Source organism: Lepidochelys kempii, chromosome 11 (genome assembly GCF_965140285.1).
Source record: "Lepidochelys kempii isolate rLepKem1 chromosome 11, rLepKem1.hap1, whole genome shotgun sequence".
Lineage (NCBI taxonomy): Eukaryota > Metazoa > Chordata > Testudines > Cheloniidae > Lepidochelys > Lepidochelys kempii.
In genome coordinates this window covers 12,618,061-12,638,010 of record NC_136390.1, presented here as the reverse complement: position 1 = coordinate 12,638,010, position 19,950 = coordinate 12,618,061, and the positions used below count along the sequence as shown (strand labels likewise).

The 19,950-nt window shown below is 43.1% G+C and overlaps 2 protein-coding genes across 12 annotated transcripts in view; both read right to left on the bottom strand.

Annotated features, from left to right (window-relative positions):
- Window positions 1-550: 550 nt before the first annotated feature.
- On the bottom strand, window positions 551-7,952 carry UMPS (uridine monophosphate synthetase). 6 transcript variants are annotated; one of them, XR_012154198.2, is made up of 8 exons: window positions 7,624-7,952; window positions 6,004-6,157; window positions 4,615-5,283; window positions 3,868-4,043; window positions 3,158-3,272; window positions 2,724-2,877; window positions 2,479-2,639; window positions 987-1,049 (listed from the first exon to the last, which is right to left on the bottom strand). XR_012154198.2 is itself a non-coding variant. In XM_073305153.2 (6 exons), the coding sequence occupies exons 1-6, from the start codon at window positions 7,774-7,776 to the stop codon at window positions 868-870; spliced, it is 1,449 nt and encodes a 482-aa protein (XP_073161254.1). In that variant the 5' UTR covers window positions 7,777-7,948; the 3' UTR covers window positions 551-867. The 6 variants fall into 6 exon arrangements, 4 of the variants coding, with proteins under 4 accessions (XP_073161254.1, XP_073161258.1, XP_073161255.1 ...); XR_012154197.2 differs by lacking the exon at window positions 2,479-2,639 and having other exon boundaries at window positions 964-1,049; XM_073305153.2 differs by lacking the exons at window positions 2,479-2,639; window positions 2,724-2,877 and having other exon boundaries at window positions 551-1,049; window positions 7,624-7,948.
- A 1,334-nt stretch (window positions 7,953-9,286) lies between these two features.
- LOC144929079 (kalirin-like) overlaps window positions 9,287-19,950 on the bottom strand; it is a 130,726-nt gene continuing 120,062 nt past the window's right edge. For all 6 annotated transcript variants that reach the window (XM_073305149.2, XM_078854786.1, XM_078854783.1 and 3 more), the window contains 2 exons: window positions 19,810-19,948; window positions 9,287-17,348 (listed from right to left, as the gene is read on the bottom strand). In XM_073305149.2, the coding sequence (XP_073161250.1) occupies window positions 16,803-17,348; window positions 19,810-19,948 (685 nt within the window). In that variant the 3' untranslated portion in view covers window positions 9,287-16,802. The remainder of the gene's footprint in view (window positions 17,349-19,809; window positions 19,949-19,950) is intronic.

Here is a 19,950-nt window from a genome sequence, read left to right as displayed (position 1 = left end):
AATCTCAAACGGTGAAAAAATATGGAAAAGTACTAAAGATTTTTCATAAAAATAACCAGCCTACTAGAAATTCAACAGTTGTATAACCTCAGGACTTTGTCCTTTTGCCTCTCATTAATAGACCCACCAAGCCTCACTGCAAATCAGTTTCACCCTGGGTTAACTAATAGCTGCAGCTGTAATTTTGTCATAGCAAATTTGGAGAGGAACCATGGTACCAATAATTCATACCAGTCACAACAGCAGTTACAAATACCAGGAAGGGGCAGTAATTGAAAGTTAGAGGCTTAAGTTTATTGTACCCTGAGTTTTTAATCCAAGATATTTACGAAAGAGGGAAAATACTATGAATATAAAAACTCACATTTGAAGGAGAGTCAATTCAAATGTTTATTAAGTAACAGATTCAGACTGGTTTGTGCTCCCTACAAGTTGTGTTGTCCCATTCAATGTAGTGAATGGTCAGCTTTGTTGTACAGTATTGAAAAAACTCCACCTGCACTGTTTCCATACCTAAAGGAAATGCCAGAGGGCAGTAATAACCCGCAAGTACCACCTGGAGTGTTTTCATTTATTTTTTTCCAAAGTAACAGACTGGAGGACCAGTTAGAAGTAAGACTAAAGTTGGGCGGTGATTTTTGGTTTCACAGTCTCACATGCAAAGAAACAATGGTCACAATTAATGTGATTTAGCCTTTACACATTACTAAAAAACTTAGTCACTGGCAGATTTTATGTAAAGCAAAATATTCAATTGAGTTCAGAGTAGATGACAACCTAACCAATGGGGAGAAACATCCTCCTAATTACTCCAGCTTCTTTTAGAATGCATTGGGTTAGTTTGTTCACTGGAATCCTAGGCTCGAATTAGTCTTGTGTATGAACAGCAAGTCTGCTTAAATAGCTCTCCCATGCTGCCTTCCTGTACATCTCTGCTTCCTCTGGACGATTTGATGCAGACAAGATGCCACGTCCCACAATAATGACATCTGAGCCTCTTTTGCTAATAACTTCCTGTGGACTTAAGTACTTCTGTCCAAAGTTATCACCTGAAACACATAACATATATGCTACATCAGTTTTCTGATTTGTAATAAGTAATGCCATCTCCTAGAAGTTCTAAAACAGACATTAGGACTCAAGAGGAGCGACAAGCTTGAGTTCTTAACACCTCAGACTTGACGCATTTTATATGAGACTGCTTTGAATGCTCAGTTAAATATCATTCACACAGAATTCAATATCCAGGGTCTCATTTTTCATTCTCTACCATATGGAGTAGTTAGCCAAAAAGTCTTTGGCAGGATTATTGATTATTTGTGTTGCATATGATTGGATTGCTGCTTACATACATATCTTACACAGCGTGTCTGATTTATAGAACTTGACTGCTAACAAAATAGTCTCATAACTAAACAGAATTTTCTGCATTCAAATGAAGATACGTGATTTTGCTTTTGATTACATGAAGCAGCTACTGATAAAAGGAAAACATCTCACTGAAACAGTTTTGGGAAACGCATAACTTACTCAACAGAAGATTTCTGATTCTTTTGTATTCAATTCTATTAAATAAAGGTGGATAGAAAGCTGGCTAGATCATCGGGCTCAAGGGGTAGTGATCAATGTCTCCATGTCTACTTGGCAGCTGGTATCAAGTGGAGTGCCCCAAGGGTCGGTCCTGGGGCTGGTTTTGTTCAATATCTTCATTAATGATCTGGAGGATGGTGTGGATTGCACCCTCAGCAAGTTTGCAGTTGACACTAAACTGGGAGGAGAGGTAGATATGCTGGAGGGTAGGGATAGGATACAGAGGGACCTAGACAAATTAGAGGATTGGGCCAAAAGAAATCTGATGAGGTTCAACAAGGACAAGTGCAGACTCCTGCACTTAGGATGGAAGAATCCCATGCACCGCTACAGACTAGGAACCGAATGGCTAGGCAGCAGTTCTGCAGAAAAGGACTTAGGGGTTACAGTGGACAAGAAGCTGGATATGAGGCAACAGCGTGCCCTTGTTGCCAAGAAGGCCAATGGCATTTTGGGCTGTATAAGTAGGGGTATTGCCAGCAGATCGAGAGACGTGATCGTTCCCCTCTATTCGACACTGGTGAGGCCTCATCTGGAGTACTGTGTCCTTTTTTGGGCCCCACACTACAAGAAGGATGTGGAAAAATTGGAAAACGTCTAGTGGAGGTCAACAAAAATGATTAGGGGTATTGGGGCACATGACTTATGAGGAGAGGCTGAGGGAACTGGGATTGTTTAGTCTGCAGGAGAGAAGAACGAGGGGGGATTTGATAGCTGCTTTCAACTACCTGAAGGGGGGTTCCAAAGAGGATGGCTCTAGACTGTTCTCAGTGGTAGCAGATGACAGAACAAGGAGTAATGGTCTCAAGTTGCAGTGGGGAACGTTTAGGTTGGATATTAGGAAAAACTTTTTCACTAGGAGGGTGGTGAAGCACTGGAAAATGTTACCTAGGGAGGTGGTGGAATCTCCTTCCTTAGAAGTTTTTAAAGTCAGGCTTGACAAAGCCCTGGCTGGGATGATTCAGTTGGGAATTGGTCCTGCTTTGAGCAGGGGGTTGGACTAGATGACCTCCTGAGGTCCTTTCCAACCCTGATATTCTATGACGATTCTATGAAATAAAAATGTTAATATGTTATGGTTAGGATTTTACATTGTTTGCATTTAGTTATGCTTTTTGACTGTGTTCACTTACACATTTGAATTTGCAGTCTAATGATAGCACATTTAACACGTCTGTCATGTACTCAGGAGCTGCGCACTCCATTGCACGCAAAACTTGAGGTAGCAAGAAGCCTAGCAAAAAGGCTGCCTAGCCTACTGTTCTCCTTCCGAAAGTTTCCAGAGATCTGCAGGAGAAAGTATTGAGGATTGAGGGCTGTTGTTTCTAGGCACATACGCTCTCATACTTGTATCCAAGTATCCACACCTATTAAATAAGATGCACTGCATATGCACAATACTATTTTCATGGGATAACAACCAGTTTTCCCCCCTTCAAAATAGACAGTTACATTAGAGACAGCTGCAAAAAAATTACACTATAAACATTCTATAATTTAAAAGTCACTTCTGAAATGACCGTGAGAAATTTAACTGCAAATTCTACCTCCCCAGGGGTGTTTTTACCTCCAGCTTGCATCTGGACCCCCGGAGTCAAGTGAAGAAATTCTGGTTTGTTACTAACTCTGGAACCAGAAATGAATCCAAAAACAAAATCTGAGTTTTCTTCAGCCATTTGTACCTAAATATAACAAAAACCAAAGAACAAAGTTTACAAATTCCCATGCTTAAAACTAAACCTGACCAATCGTCTTATGCTCTGCCACCTGCATGCTTCATGTTTTTTTCTGACAGTGTAAGATGCCAGAGAGAAATCAGCTTTTTGCAGTGTTTCAATCCATGTCAAAACCTCACTACTTAAGAAATAAACACAGCATGCAGAATTGACAGCTCCTTATTAGAACCTAGATGTAACTAGAAGATGTATAACAGAAGACTGGACATTAAACAGGGAATGTAAAACAAAAGCTAACAGGATGTGATTGCTAAGGAAAGTAGTAAAGAGCAAACACGCTTTTGCAGTGGTCACTATGATAGTTCAAAACAAGTCAGTAACAGACTGGTGATACCACATGGAAGCTGTGGGCAACCTCTTAAGATTTGAAAGTCTACAAGTTTATTGTCTTTAAAGCACTGCAGAGAAGTCTGGTAACTTGTAGCTGTACTTGAAAAGCTGTTTGTAAATGCAGGCTATAATGTTATGAAGTGCACGCAACCAATCTCCATTGCCAAAGCAATCTGGAAGTCTTCCAAGCAAAACAGAAATTCCAACTTACTGCAGATTTTGTGTAGTCACCAGTGGCAAGTGACCCTTGAGAACTCATCTCAGCAATCAAAAGACAGCCTCGCTGTGAAGGAAGCCCTACTTCTTTCAGCCCTTTCACAACTCCAGAGCCTGGAACCACATGGGCATTAACTATATCTGCCCAGGAAGCTATTTTGAATACACCACCTGAGAAGAAAGGAACAGAGAAGCACATATTTTCAGTTAAGTACCACTATGAGTTTATCCTCAAGCAGGAAATGTGTTTTAACGAAGACAGAGCACACTAAGCAGTGCACATTTTTAAGATGTTTTAACCACTGCAGTTTCCGGCGGCTGCATGTACAATCTGGTTGAACAACCTGTAAACTGCCTAAACACAACCGGCCACTGTCTCTAAATCATATTTTTCACAAAACCGGTAAGGTTTTGTCTTCTTTGTTTGGAGAGGTGTTTATCAACACCTAGAGCCTACTATCACTAGTATTACCTTTCAGGGCAACATGCAACAAAATAATGAGAAAGAAAAACAAACAGAACAAAACAGATTCAGGTGATGAAGGCTCTACACAGATACTGTCATAGCTTAAATGAACAGGTTCAGACAAACAAAATCAAGCATGCACAAGTAAATGGTATTTTAAAAATCAATATAGGTGTCATCATCATCATATCTTTGCACTAAAGGGAATCACATTATATTTAGCAGGCAAAGGTATTGGCAGAAAAGTCACAATAAACTAAGGTTGCAAATAATCACCTTGATACTGATGTTTCACAGTGTTTCCAATGTCTGCAAACTTGCGGTCTTCGAATATCAGGTACTCATGTTGGTCTGCAAGTGCTCGCAACTCCTTTATTACCTCTTGGGTGAAATCATTCAGGATATCTATGTGAGTCTTTAAGATACAAATGCTGGGGCCTAGAGTGGCAGCCAGCTGTAGAAGTTCTTTGGAGTCCGTGACATCAGCAGAGAGGCATAAGTTAGTTTGTTTCTTTTCCATGAGCTTGAGAAGTCGCGCTGCAACAGGATGGATTCCAGGTAGCTGAGCACGAGTGCTAAAGCTCATTTCTTTGCACATTTGTTTGATGAGAGCAGCATCATTTTGCTCTGCTGGTTTGAAGACATTCTCCAGAATGAATTTCTTCACCTTTTCAACCATCTCAGAGTCAACTTTTTGCTGCTGCTGGAGAATCTCTAGCATCGTGGACAAGGTGCACACAGAATGTAGGCAAATCCCTTGTTCTTCTAACCGTTGCTTTCCTCCCTGCTCTCTATCCAGCAGCACTATGGCATCAGTGATTTTTAATCCTTCTTTCTGAAGAACCTCTACAGTTTCCAAGATACTAGATCCACTTGTGACCACATCCTCAATGATCAAACAGGTTTCTCCTGGATTAATGATGCCTTCCACCAGACGTTTGGTACCTTTAAATCAATAAAGGCACAATCCACTGAATTACCGGTTTAAAAAAATTAACATAAAAGTGACTTGACCTTCCTGAGTAGATAAAATACTCCTTTATACCCCAGGAAGTTGTGAGGTTTATTCGTATTTGCAAAACAACTTGAGATCTTTATGATTTATTTGCTCTTACAGGCACCAGCACACACATTCTACTATTCCTTGGGTGAAAGGCACTATAGAAGAGCAAATTATTGTGAATGAAACCAGTACTAAACCCATAAAATTAATCTCTTCTGTAGCTATTTGCAATGGCATGAAAATTATCTCCACCACTGAGACATACTGTTTAATATATTTACCAATATCCTAGTTCTACACTCAACAAGAAACAGTTTAACACCCCACTGCAGAGATTATGGAGACTACTGAGTCCCTGGCACCTTTCCTCATAACCAGTAAAAGGGCACAAGCTCATGCAGCACCTGTTAGGGGGATGCAACAAAAGGCACTTGCTCTAGGAGAACCAGGAGCAATGAGTGTACTGATGAGACAGTTTTCAGAGACAGCGTTACACATTTTGGGGGGCAAGAGAGTGGGAATTTTTTTCCTTTCAATTGGAGAGATGATCTTCCATTGGAACACAAGGAATGCAAGTCATAAAAACTATTTAAAGTACTTTCACAAGCAAATCTTTCAACCAGAAAAGACAATTTAACTTTAATTAACTTGAATCATTTTACCATAGTCTTTTGCTTCCTTCCTCCGTATAAGCATTGGGATCTGGTTGGACGAGCAGATAATTGTAGCCAAAGGCAATGCTGTGTATGGAACACCACACACTGAGTCATACCTGAGCCTTGCATTTTTTGCTGTTTGGAACAGGAGATCTGCAATCTAAAAATACATCATATTTTTAAGCAGTACTAAATTAAACTACAAGCATATATCACCCATAGAAGCAATTTCAGATATTCCTGACTGATTGGTGTATGGTCAGAAGCTACTTCCTCAGAAGTTTGTAAGCAATATTCTGCCAGTACTATTTGTACTCTGATAGCTCCTAACACATTTTGGGTGCTATCAAAATAGATTAAGATTAAACTCTTTGGGGGAAGGATTAGCTAAGAAAAATGTCTGGTAACTTCATTCATGGAATTAGTGGTCAGCGACCAGTTATTCAAGGAGTCACACAAAACATGCTCTCCACTGGATTTTTTTTTTGCATTGTCACCATTCCTTTAGCCAACAAGTCATCTCTTCTTTTAAATTTACTCTCACCTTCTTTTTCTCACTGTGAACTACTGACAATCACCCTTAAGGATACTACCTAAAAATAAAAAGTGGAATGTGGGGCTGTATTCTGTACGGGCTGGGGGACTGGGTATGTATAATAGACCATTTCAACAGATTAACAGATTAGTTCCAAAATGGTAGTGCTAGCACAGTGGCCAAAAAAAAAAAAAGAAAAAAGAAAAAAAATGGAAAGATATTGTTTATTCCATATTACAGATCCATGCTTGCAGTACTGTATTTATACACACAAAGAGAGAAAGAAAATGTTTTCCAGTCTCGCCACCATGAGGACTACATTTTTTTTTTTTTAATAAAGGAAAGCCTCAGTTATTCAAAACAGACAACTAACTTAAATCCCTGGTTAGCGGAAGGTCAGATATTCATCAATATTCACTGCACTCCAGCCAGAGGATGAAAGGAGGATTATAAACCAAGCGAGCCACTGGCCTATCCCAAGGTCAGGAGGCCGAAGAGGAGAGCTACAAGCTGCAATAAATACTTATGCACAGAAACCAGCAGGTCTTGCTCCTGCTTCATTTCAGCATAAAGCTCTCTGCCCTCTGCAGCCGTCTGGACAAAAGACGTGAAAGAGAAGCGATTTTTCCATAACCCCCACACGAATAAATTTGCTTTGACTTCTGCCCGTAAAACGCCCCAGCAGCGCCTCCGGGTGCAGCGAGCGCCTCCTCGCCAGCGGAACGGCCGCGCTTAAACCGCGCCGCGCCGCCACAACCGAGCCTGAGGGCGCGCGCAGAGCCAGGTCACGTGCGGATCGGCGCGCGCAGAGCCAGGTCACGTGCGGATCGGCGGCCAGCGACCACCGCGCGCTCGCGGAGCAGCCGGTCAAGCAACCGGGACGGAAGGGGTTACGGGCGCAGCACTGTCCCAGATATGCCCAGGCTACGGTCTCCAGGCTGCTCTGCTCAAAAGTAGAGCAGGGCCCGCAGACCGGACAGGACCGGACCCCCCGCCCCCGCCGCAACAGGGGCCACTCCCCGCAGCAGTAGAGCCCGCGGGCCGCCGCCCCCCACCCAGCAGCAGCAGGAGGCCCCCCCCCGGCCATGCACCTGGTTGAGGAGGGGCGGGTGGGAGACGATGACCCGTAGGTCGACGTAGACGGGGGAGGCGAGGCCGCTCTTAAGCACGAAGTCGCCGAAGCGCAGGGCCTGGGCCCGGTGCAGCCCGGACACCAGCCGCTCCAGGGAGCCCGCCTCCACCATGCTCCCTCAGGGGAAAGCCGGCCCGCGCGCCCCGCGCGTCATCCACCTCTCCCGGCCGGCGCCCAATGATGACGTGACAAAGAGCGAGCCGCGGGGCTCGCAACGGGAAAAGAAGGGGCTCTGTCCCCTCCTTTGGCTGGCACCGCCACTGTATGCGCATGCGCTGTGTCAGCCGGCGGGCTGATTCGGGGCCGGACAATCCGGGTTCCCGCCAGGACCTGTCCCGCTTGGCGGGAGTGGGTGGAGCGTCACAAAGATCTTCATCCCGGCCTCCGTAGCCGGCCCCTCGCATGGGCTTAGGGGGATCGGGGGCTCCCCGTTCAGCCCCCCGGAGACAGGGGGCCCATGGCGGTGGGTGGGTGGGTGACCCGGCCGCACGTGGCTCATCGGGCAATGGTCGCTGTCACCCGCCGTCGCCTCACTGGATCCTGCCTCGGGGCTCAAAAAATACCCGGCCCTTAGCTGTAAACGGAAAGCGGAGGGCTGGGGGCTCCTCTCTCCAGGCGTTTGGGGCAGGGGTCACCCCCTCCAGCTTTTCTCTGCCCCTAGAAGGGCATGTTGTTTCTTTGACTAAAAGCAGAGGTTCCCCACAATCACCTGACTCCAGGAGCAGGGGCTTTAAGAAACACCCCAAATGCCTCGAGACATGATAAAATCTAAAGTGTTGACAACACCGTGGCTGACAGGAGCCTTTCTTGGGGCTGGCAAGGGGGCTAGCCTGTGGGTGTGATAGCCTCTTGTTGCCTTGGCAGAGAGCCTCCTCTTGGTATCTGCAGGGAGAGCGATGGGATGTTACCAAGTGGTGCTTAGTCTTTGACTGGATGGGGAGAGCATGCTTGAAGAGCAGCGCAGCTTCAAACAGTCACGTCCAGAGATCCGCGCCCCCTGCTGAACCTTATAGTGAATAAAGAAAAAGCAGTTCCATCCTGTATTTTACATACACTAGGCAAGAGCTGGGTGAAACGTTAGGACGAACCATTTACTTGCTGAAAAATGCAGTTTTGGATCGAATAAAACTATAGGGGTATAATTTGCAAATAGTTTCAGCTGAAAAAAAAAGGTCAAAACATGTCATTTCAACATATTAAAAAAAAAACTTTTGATTTTTAAATGTTTCCTTCATGAAACATGGCTAGATTTATTTTAAAAAAGTAAAATCACCCCAACGCCACCAAATTATTTTGCATCAAAACATGTTTGACCCAACTTGATTTTCAGTTTTTGTTTTTTCATTTCCGCAAGAACCACCGCTCCTAGTTCTTTGTTAGGTTGATCCAAAATGAACTTTTTGGGGGATTTTCCAATTTGACTACTGAACTACAAAAGCAATTATTGTTTGCTCAGCTGTATGTAAGACCTAGCACATTATTAGGTGATACCTTCAATGTTTGAGTTCCCTTTGGACATCCAGTCAGAAAGGGTGTATTAAGTAAAGTAGCTGATGTGGTTTAGTGTCTTAAGGCTCTACAGAATCCAGAGTTTGTGAAATAAAACTGACTCATTTTCTCTGAACAATTGTCTTTACTCAAAAAACCCAGAAACTGCATCTTTAATATACTGTATTTATAGGAACACAATGAAAGAAGATGTACATTTTGAAGCTTCTGTAGATAACGTACTGTAGCATAGTAATATTAACACGTGACAGCAGCTAATCACTTTACAATGTTACACGAGTGATTGGACTTTCAAATAAACTATTTACAAACTTACCTTTACAAAACCACATTGTGTGTATACAAAATGAAATTTGTAATAGAACATACACTTAAGGCAGACCAGCGGGACACTGAAATTAAGGCTGTGGAATTAGTTTGCACCTTGAAAATGCTGTGCTCCTAGCAGTTTTTTTTGTTTTGTTTTTTTTGCTCCTCTTTCAGTTGATTGTTGCAAAGATTGGAAAGCATCAGTATATTCTAACTCTCACTGTGAAATTTCCTTCTTTTAAAAAACAACAAAACAGTCTGTGCCTTTGCCTTCCTTATGGTATCAGTGGAAGGCATATCTGGTTTTATTGACCTCACTGGCAGAGTAATTTTGAACAGTTTGGTAGAAAGAGAAGTAAAAGCACCAGCATCGAAAGTTAGACATGGGAGGTGAAATATGGCTTAAGTGACTAGAGAAGATGTTTGTTTGAGTAGCTTCATATTAAAAGACCACAATTACAGCAAATATTCAGAATCCTGACAGTATGGTAACATTCATCAATATACAGATTCCAGAATAGGAATTCATCACTTGATGGCAGTGTGCAATCAGCCTTGTAAAATAGGATTATATTTTGTTCCCCTCCGAAAAGCCCCATCTTCTGCTGGAACACAAAAGAATGAACTGAATAATAAATCTGAGTCCTGTGGGAGAGAAGAATCTGCCTCATAGTGAATGACTGGAAACAGAACCAACTGTGTGATTGTCAGTCAGACCTCTGTGTATGCACTCGTCGCTAAACTCGTCTCTGAAGATTGTATTGTATTTTAGATAATTTGCTTTTTATCTTCTAATTTGAAAGGCATTAAAGTATGGTTATAGTCCCAAAGCATCCATACAAATAGCATTCTGGGGTTCCATATTTAGCCTCTTTTGATGGTTAGCATATCAAAGGCCAAATTATGCCCTCAGTTACACCTGTGAAACCCTCTGACACCACAGGAAACTAAGCAGAATTTGGCCCCAAATTTACTTACTTGAAAAATGATGCTTGTTTCAACTGCCAGCACTTCAAAATAGACCTTTCCCAGACCTAAAGAAGACCTCTGCCTAAGCCTGACTCTTTCACCAACAGAAGTTGGTCCAATAAAAGCTCTTACACACCTTGTCTCTTAGCACTTCAAAATAGCATTCCTGCCAAAAGGATCAGTTATTCGAGAAAAAGAAGAGAAGGAACAAGACACGGAGGTGACAGAGTGGGGGGTGGGATGTGGAAAGCTTTGATTATTTTACATAAGAACAGCCATACTGGATCAGACCAATGGTCTATCTGGCCCAGTATCCTGTCTTCCGACAGTGGCAGTGTTGGATGCTTCAGCAGCAGTGAAAAGAACAGGGATATTTATCAAGTGATCCATCCCCTGTCATCCACTCCCAGCTTCTAACAGTCAAGAGGTTTGGAGACACCCAGAGCATGGTGTTGTGTCCCTGACTATCTTCGCAAATAGCCATTGAGGGGCCTAACCTCTATGAATTTATCTAATTCTTTTTTGAAACCAATTATACTTTTGAGCTTCACAACATCCCCAGGTTGACTGCACTGTGTGAAGAAGTTCTTCCTTTTGTTCATTTTAAACCTGCTACCTATTAATTACATTGGATGACCCCTGGTTCATGTGTCATGTGAAGTGGTAAATAGCACTTCCTTATTTACTTTCTCCTCACCAGTCATGATTGTATAGACCTCTATCATATCTCCCCTTAGTCGTCTCTTTTCCATGCTGAACAGTCTCAGTCTTTAATCTCTCCTCAGCTGAAGCTGTTCCATACCCCTCAGATTTTGTTGCGCTTCTCTGTACTTTTCCCAGTCCTAATATATCTTTGAGATGGGACAACCAGAACTGTACACAGTATTCAAGGTGTGGGCATACCATGGATTTATAGAGAGGCAACATGGTATTTTCTGTCTTATTGTCTATCCCTTTCCTAATGGTTCCTAACATGGTTAGCTTTTTTTTGACTGCCACTGCACATTGACCAGATGTTTTTGGAGAACTATCCAGCATGATTCCAAGTTCTCTTTCTTGAGAGGTAACAGCTAATTTAGATGCCGTCATTTGGTAAATATAGGTGGGTCTTATGTTTTCCAATATGCTTTACTTTGCACTTAGCAATATTGAATTTCATCTACCATTTTGTTGCAGTGTCATGCACTTTTGTGAGATCCCTTTGTAATTCTTCACAATCTGCTTTGGACTTAACTATCTTGAGTAATTTTGTATCTTCTACAAACTTTGCCATCTCACTGTTTACCCCATTTCCAGATCACTTATGAATATGTTGAACAGCACTGGTCCTAGTACAGATCTTTGGGTGACCCAGAAACTTACCTCTCTCCACTGTGAAACTGACCATTTTCCCCTACCTTTTGTTTCCTATCTTAACTAGTTAACTGGCCCTGTGCATGGAATTAGAAGCATTTCAGAGACTGCCACCATGGAGGTCCTGGACAGTAATCTCTTTTCTAGCAGCCTAATTTGGTCTCTAGGACATCTCTCCTATGTTTCCCTACATCATTAGTACCTTCATGTACCACATCAACCAGTTTCTCCCCCACACTGCACCCATCTGTCCATGTGTCCTCAGTGCAAGAGGATACCATGACATCATCTGGAAGAGGGTCCCAACTATGGGATTGTTTTCTCATCAACACCACAGAATCTGTCAGATAGGGGGTGGGACCGCTTTAGTCAGTCTTGGTCTGTGTACCTCTCTTTCTCCGTTAGCTCCTCCAGATCAGCCACCCGGGTCTAAAGAATTTGTACTCTGTCCCTGAGGGCCACGAGTTACTGTTTAAGTTACCGGTATTGAAAAACCTTGACTGGGTGCCAGTCGTCTTCTTTGCCTATTCGCTCCCTTCTTGTAAGCGGCCAGAGTGTTTCAGTGTCAAAAACATGCCTGCTCACAAGAACAGAGACAAAGCTAGATGGATACACACACACACATGCTGCTGCACTGTGATTTTTCGGTTAATGCAGCATCTTAGGTTTGCTCTTGGTGGGTCACTATCTAAGCAGCAGCCCTTTCTTTAGGATTTTCAATATTGCGTAGACACAAAGAATTAGTAAGGTATTACAAAGTACACGTGACCTGACCACTTCAAGCAGAGCCTCCAGACCTCTGTGCAACTAGAAATTCAACTTTCTCCACTTAATATCCATTTGCCATGTGGCCGTTTACAATTCTATTGTCAGAATTCAGTAAATACATACAGGATGGTATCATATATGTTGGTGTTTCATTAACTTCATTGCTGCTACCTTTCATTATGCCACACTGATGGTTAAAATTTCACAGTACAGATTTCACAGTACAAATTTCGTCTTCTGGTTTCAAACCTCTTAACAGCCTATCTGTACCTCATGAAAAACAATGAGCTCTTCACTGTTTGTTATAGGCAATACTTAATATGCAAGCTCTCCAACAGCCACCATGCTGTTGCGGTTCTGGAACCACTAGTCCACTTTGAGGATCCACTTTTCCTATTTGCTGAAGTTCAAGGACTCATTTGGGCAGAGTTACACTTTTCAGGTCCTTCTGCATCTGCAGTGGAGAGGTCAAGATTTGGCCATAAATTGTTTCAGTGGGAGCAAGATCAGACATAATTCCTTAGTGTTTAATGTAAACTAGCACTTACAGTGCAATTCGGCATTTCTTATTTAGGGAAAACACCTATTAAAATCAGTGGTAGTTTTATTTGTGTGAGGAATGCAAGATCAGGCTCATAACATTTGTAGATAACCTTGTGATTAAAAGGTTCAAGGATTTTTGAGCTAACTGAAAAAGAGCAGTGCATGGGAAATGGAATTGTCTAATGAGAAAGAGGCAAAAGCAAAAAGGAAACCCCCTGCATAAAAATCTAAAGGTTTCAAGTTCAGCATTTTCCAATCTCTCGTCTAAAAGGCACCTCACTTTTTAAAGATGTTTTTTGAGCTACAGGGCCTAACCTATCTCCCAGCCTTTCATCCTTCCTTTTTCTATCATTTTATGGCAGCAAGAGGCCCTAAACATTCTGGCTGTCAATCCAATCTCTTTTCCCACAAGCCTCAAAGCTGCAAGTGCATTTACTCTGTGTGGCAATTTGAGACTTGAATGCAGATTGCAAGAAAATAAAACAAGAACTGACTCCATATTGAGAAAGATCCATGTGACTTTTTTTGTACTAATGACCAGGAGAAAGTTTGTGGCTTACAAAGTACACAGATTTTAGAAAAGTTGTTGGGATTTTTAACTGAACTCCCATAAACATAAGAACAGCCATACTGATTCAGACTAAAGGTCCATCTAGCCCAGGTCCCGTCTTCCGACAGTGGCCAATGCCAGGTGCCCCAGAGGGAATGAACAGAACAGGGAATCATCAAGTGATCTATCCCCTGTTGCCCATTCCCAACTTTTGACAAACAGAGGCTAGGGACACCATCCCTGCCCATCCTGGCTAATAGCCATTGATAGACCTATCCTGTATTAATTTATCTAGTTCTTTTTTGAACCCTGTTATAGTCTTGGCCTTCACAACATCCTCTGGCAAGGAGTTCCACAGGTTGGCTGTGCATTGTGTGAAAAATTTTTTTTTGTTTTAAACTTGCTGCCTATTAATTTCATTTGGTGGCCCCTAGTTCATGTGTTATGAGAAGGAGTAACTAGCACTTCCTTATTTACTTTCTCCACACCAGTCATGATTTTATAGCCCTCTATATGTCCCCTTAGTAGTCTCTTTTGCAAGATGAAAAGTCCCAGTCTTATTAATCTCTCCTCCTACGGAAGCTGTTCCATACTCCTAATCATTTTTGTTGCCCTTTTCTAAACCTTTTCCAATATATCTTTGAGATGGGACAGCCACATCTGCAACTAATATTCAAGATGTGGGTGTACCATGGATTTATATAGAGGCAATATGATATGATACTTAAGGGCAGCACAATCAAAGCAGATAAGTGAAATGTCCTCAAGAGCCAACTTTTACAAGTAGGGAGAAGGGAAGTATGAATAGTCCTGCAGTGAGAAAATACCTGAGTGCCGCAACTCATGTAGGAAACCCATCGGTGGCTGTAGTCTGGAGGAGCTTCTGCTGCCAATGCTAACGCCATGTTGCAGTCTTGCTGAGGAGGTGATTCTATTCTCTGATTTGTGGGAGGTGCCGGTGATTTGCTTAGAAAAGTGGAATGGGTTCCAGATGATCCATAATATCCAGCCCTTGACAAGCCTTTCCCTTCCAAGTCCTCCAGATGGACTCCTGCCTCCCCTCCACTTCGGAGTGCTTGGCTCTCCCTCCTCATTGATAGTGCCTGTTATGCTGCCTCTGACCCTCCCCGTTACAGTGTCTCTCTTCTCTGACTGCAGGTCCCAGATCCCCAGAACCCATTCTTTTATCTAAGTTACACAGGGCTGAGCATCTCTGAATGTGCTCTTGCTGGCTTCTGTGTCCACTAGCAAAATATACTGCCCCACCCGAAGGGCAGAGGAGGCCCTACCTTCACTTCAGTCAATGTGATTTCATTGTGTAGGGCAAGCATATTGCTGGGATCCCACAGAAAGGTAGAGGGCTCCTGCATGCTATGAATTTGGGCTTTGAAGGGGGTGAAAGACAGAAGCCCTGAGGCTATCGTAGTTCTTGTGGAGTGACTACATCACTTGGCGGTGGAGAGAATTCCTCTCTGCCCACCAACCAACTCCTGGGGATATTCCCGGGGCACAGCCTAGTCACTTGGACTGTGTGCTGGATTTTGCTACTGCCCCTAAGTGATTTCTCTAGATAGACTAGATAGCACAGGTTATTGGACCAAGCCCTTTGCCTCGAGAAATCCCAACGCCATGAATGAAGGGTTTACTATTATCTGGCTTGGTAACATCAGTGGTATTGCCTGCTCCAGGCATGCAGATAGTTCTCAGCACTGACAGAACTTACCCACGAACCTGGACAGAATATACTGCATTGCTGATTATCAGATCCACCCCCCCACAGGGCTGGCCTTACAATTTGTAGGGTCCCCAAGCTATTGGAGCAGGAGGAGGAAAAACACTAGGCAGTGAGTTGCCTCTTCCCCTTTTTAGCCGCAGGACCGGAAGAAGATTTGGCCAGCCAATGAATTGCCTAGGACATAAAAATAACCTCATGGATGCTTTGGTAGTGGAGGCCTTGAAGTGCCTGGAGCGAGATTTATGAATCTGGAAGTGTAATAAGCAACCAATTTTAAACACTGAAAACCATTTTGAAGCTGTAAACACAAAGATGAACCCACTATTCTTTCTGCACTTTGACCAGCTTTGGATGAACTTTGGGCCAAGCAATTTCAGAGCTAGAAATGGAACAGGATCCTTTTATATATATATTATACCCACACACACACTCCCACACCCACCCCCCATATGTAAATTGAACAACCTGATAGAAAAAAAATCATCTAATTTACAGATACGGCAAAAATCAGACATAGCCTTTTCTCAGTGCACAGGTTTTGGAAAAGATTTCTGTACAATGTTTATAAAATGTTTTAAAAAACCATCAGCGTCTCATTGTGCTTAGTCAAAACAGCTTTCTGGCGCAGTGAATTCACTGCCTTAACCGAAGCTCTAAAAGTTACTGCATGGTGGTTTGATATAGCAGAAAGCTCTGGAATCCCACTAGTATTCTCATCTGGAGAGGTATGCGTGAGCAATAACATGTAATGACAGCATGTCTGAAATCACATTGTATTTAAATCAGTTAACCACAAAAGCTTATATTACAATGAATAGGGCCTGATCCTGCATGCCCTCTGCAGACTGAGTCCCCATTGATGTCAATGGGAGTCATGTGTATTAAGGGCTTGCAAAGTCCAGCCTGTAACTGGCACTTGGCTAGCAATGATTTCAGCAAAATCTGAATCCAACACAGTTTTGCAGTAAATGCCGACTGCCTAGGGTCAACCTAGTTTTACTCCACCAATCACTACTCTCTTCCAAATCAGTCTGGCAAGATCGTGAGGCTGTCTTATAAGGCTGCCTTTCAGAAAAACAAGGCAACAGTATTTTGGCTCCCATTTTAAACACCCTGTTTATATTATGGACATTATAACCAGAAGATTGCTTGCTTTCCAAGAACAGCCTTGTCAAGAGGGTGTGCATGCAGACTTAACAGCACCTACAGTAACTTTGGTTCTGAGTAACTGGACAGATACTGCAACCACTAGCATGAGTTACATCCCTCAGTTTGGGAAACCACATGAAATGTATGTAATACTTAATACAGAATTATATACAGACAGATTCTGCCTTGTGTCTGTTTATACTGTATGCCTTGCCTCAGGCCCAGCTGTGTAGTATCACAGGACCACACAGCATCACGTTCCCGGGTTCATCCTGCTCATTATGAAGCTCTTAACATTGGGAACTGGATGCACATCATACTGGTGTCTGCGGCGCTCAATGAAGCAAGCCAGACGGGAGGTATCCAGTGGGATTTTGGAATAGCTGCCATTGTGAGGCTGCAGCCAAGGATGCTGTAAACAAGTGGCTGCTGTTGGCCTCCTCCTGAAGTCTTCCTGGAGGATAACATTGATGAAGTCTCTGGCTGCATGACTCACATCACAGAAATACTCATGAGGGAAGCTGAAATCCACTCTGCACACATTTATACATGTCTCCTCTTTGCTTTCATCCAGGAATGGAGAGACACCACTTAACATGACGTAGGTGAGGACCCCAATGCTCCAGATGTCCGTGCCCAGTGAGACAGGGGCACCTTGGATAACTTCAGGAGCTGCAAATTCAGGGTTTCCAAGCAGCTGATGAACATGGTAATGACCTGTGATCTGAACTGCATCTTCCAAGTCTATAAGCTTGACACGAGGCACTGGGATCCTTAAGTCAATGAGCAGATTTTCTGGCTGTTGAAATTTTAAAACAGACTAAATTGTAGGATTGTTTTGTAAATTAAATTTGTGGCTTTCACTTTAAGAGAAGTCAATATCAGTGGTTCTCAACCAGAGGCCCAGGGTCCCCTGGGGGGCTGTGAGCAGGTTTCAGGGGGTCCACTAAGCAGGGCCAGTGTTAGACTTGCTGGGGCCCAGAGCAGAAAGCTGCATAGGCCCCTGCATGGAGCTGAAGCTTGGGGTCCTGAGACCCTCCACCTGGGGCTGAAGTAGAATTCTGAGCAACTTAGCTTCACGGTGCCCCGTGGCATGGAGCCCTGGGCAACTGCCCAGCTTGCTAACCCATAACACCGGCCGTGGCTTTTATATGCAGAAAACTAGTTATTGTGGCACAGGTGGGCCGTGGAGTTTTTATAGCATGTTTGGGGGAGGTGGGGGGCCTCAGAAAGAAAAAGGTTGAGAACTCCTGGTCTACACCAATATTGAGCTTTGCTTTTCATGTGTAGTAGCTCATCAAGACTTATACTGAATCAGAGATGTGAAATACCAACCAGGACACTGAATGCCTGGGAACAAATTCAGCTCCCATTTAAACAGCTGTTAAGGCAGAACAACACCTTTAGTATCAATAGAGTTATTCGGGTTTTACACCAGTGTAATGGAGCAGGACTTGACTCTTGGTTTCTAGGAGATACGTTTATTTTTCCCAAATTAATCTTCCTAGAGCAATTATATATGGATATAATTATTTGTCTTCCAAACAAGAGTATAGGAGTTTTTTGTGGTTTCCTCCTACTCACAGCTATTTCATCATTTCTTATGGCTCTCTCCCTCTGGCTGTCTCCCTCCTTTTGCACTTTCCCCAGGAGTTTTCATTTGAACCGTGGATTCAGCTCTCATCTAGCTTGTGATAACTTTCAAATTTATTTCTTCACCATCATCTACTCATACCTCTCTGCTGGTCTCTGTCTCCTCATCCTCATGCAGTTCTTACTGCTACCTCAAGCTCAACATGTCTTAAAATTAAACAAATCATAGAGCTTTCCAAACACTCTCCTCTCTCCCCGTTCTCAAATCATTGTTGGCAACACCAGCATCCCTTCCTTCACCCAGTTTTATAAGTGCATGACTCAGTCTATGGACTACTGTGACTTCTGCCCCTCTTGCTTCTCACTTACCAGCACAGTTTTGTTCCCATCAATGCATCTCTGAATGACTCAAGTGATGGGGACTCCCACCACTTGCTTTGGGAAGCTACCCTATGGTCTAACAAAGTTGCTAATTTAGGATTCAGTGTAATTTCTAAGTAATTTGCAGGAACATCAATAGACTTCCTGAAAGCTCCTATGGGTCCAGCAAAGAACATAAAAATACATATTGAAAAGCATTTTGAGTAGCTTAGCCAATTGGGACTTAACCTTTTTATATGTTATTTTGGAAAAAAGATTTGGTCATGGGCAATGGAAGAACCAAAGCACCACCTGCAAGGACACATTTCTGGTCTGATGATTCCAGGAGACTCCTCCACTGAGCTGAGTCTATTACTAGGGATTGAGTCACTAAGTGGAAAGGGAATTCATATAAGAGGGCAGGTTGGTGCCTTAGTGTCTATTTTTGATTGCCATTTAAGTCTGCACCTGCACTTTGTATAAAAATAAATCAATCCCAAAACAACCAATACAACCTTAACTGCTACCCAGGGCAGCTTGAGCCAAGGTTTGTGTCAATCCCCAATGAAATTCTAGTGACTGTATTCTGTGCTAGTTACAATCAGTCAAAAGAATTGGAATGCCAATAAGTAAAACATTACAATAATGAATTCAGGACATTATCTGTCAGACTCTGACAGCAGAGCTGCCTCCTGCCAGGTGTGTTAGCAAAACAAGGTTTGATTCATGTTAATGACACTATGGACTTTCGAGCCTCCCTAATTCTCCAAAATGCAGTTGGGAAAATCCTTTTTCCCCTCTGATGAAGTCACTCCCCTCCTTGAATCTCTCCGCGGGGCTCCTGTCCCATCCCATTCAAGTTTAAGCTCCTTGCCCTCACCTTCAAGGCTTTGCACTACTATACTCTTGTCTGCCTCTCTGCTCTTTTCTTTTCATAGTCCCTACTTTGCTCCTCCTGCCCAACTTCTCCCTTTGCATCCTTCTCCTACTCTTCTCTTTTTCGCAAGAGCAACTTTTCTCATGTGCCAGGCATCCACTCTCCTAACCAAATCCCTCCTTAAAACATGGCTCTTCCACAAAGCCCAGCAGTATAAACCCATGAAACAGGGAAGGGATGTCTTACATATTAAAAGGAAGAAAGAAATCCTGCACCACCCGTGTGATCAGCCTGTCTGCTGGCCGCCTGGCGCTTTTTTGATCTGAGCTGTCTATTTAGACTGTAAACTCATTAGGTCACACACTGTGTCTCCTAAGCATTCTGGGGCGGTGCTTGACCAATGAACAGCTTCATCCTCTTTTCTTCCTACCTTTATATCTAAATGAGCCACTCTGCAATTGTGAAGATATTGTAAGGCTTCCATTGTGTCTCTTATGTAGAAAGCTACTTTTTCCTCCATCAGTTCATCATGATTCATCAGATAATCCAAGAGACGGCCATCATCCATACT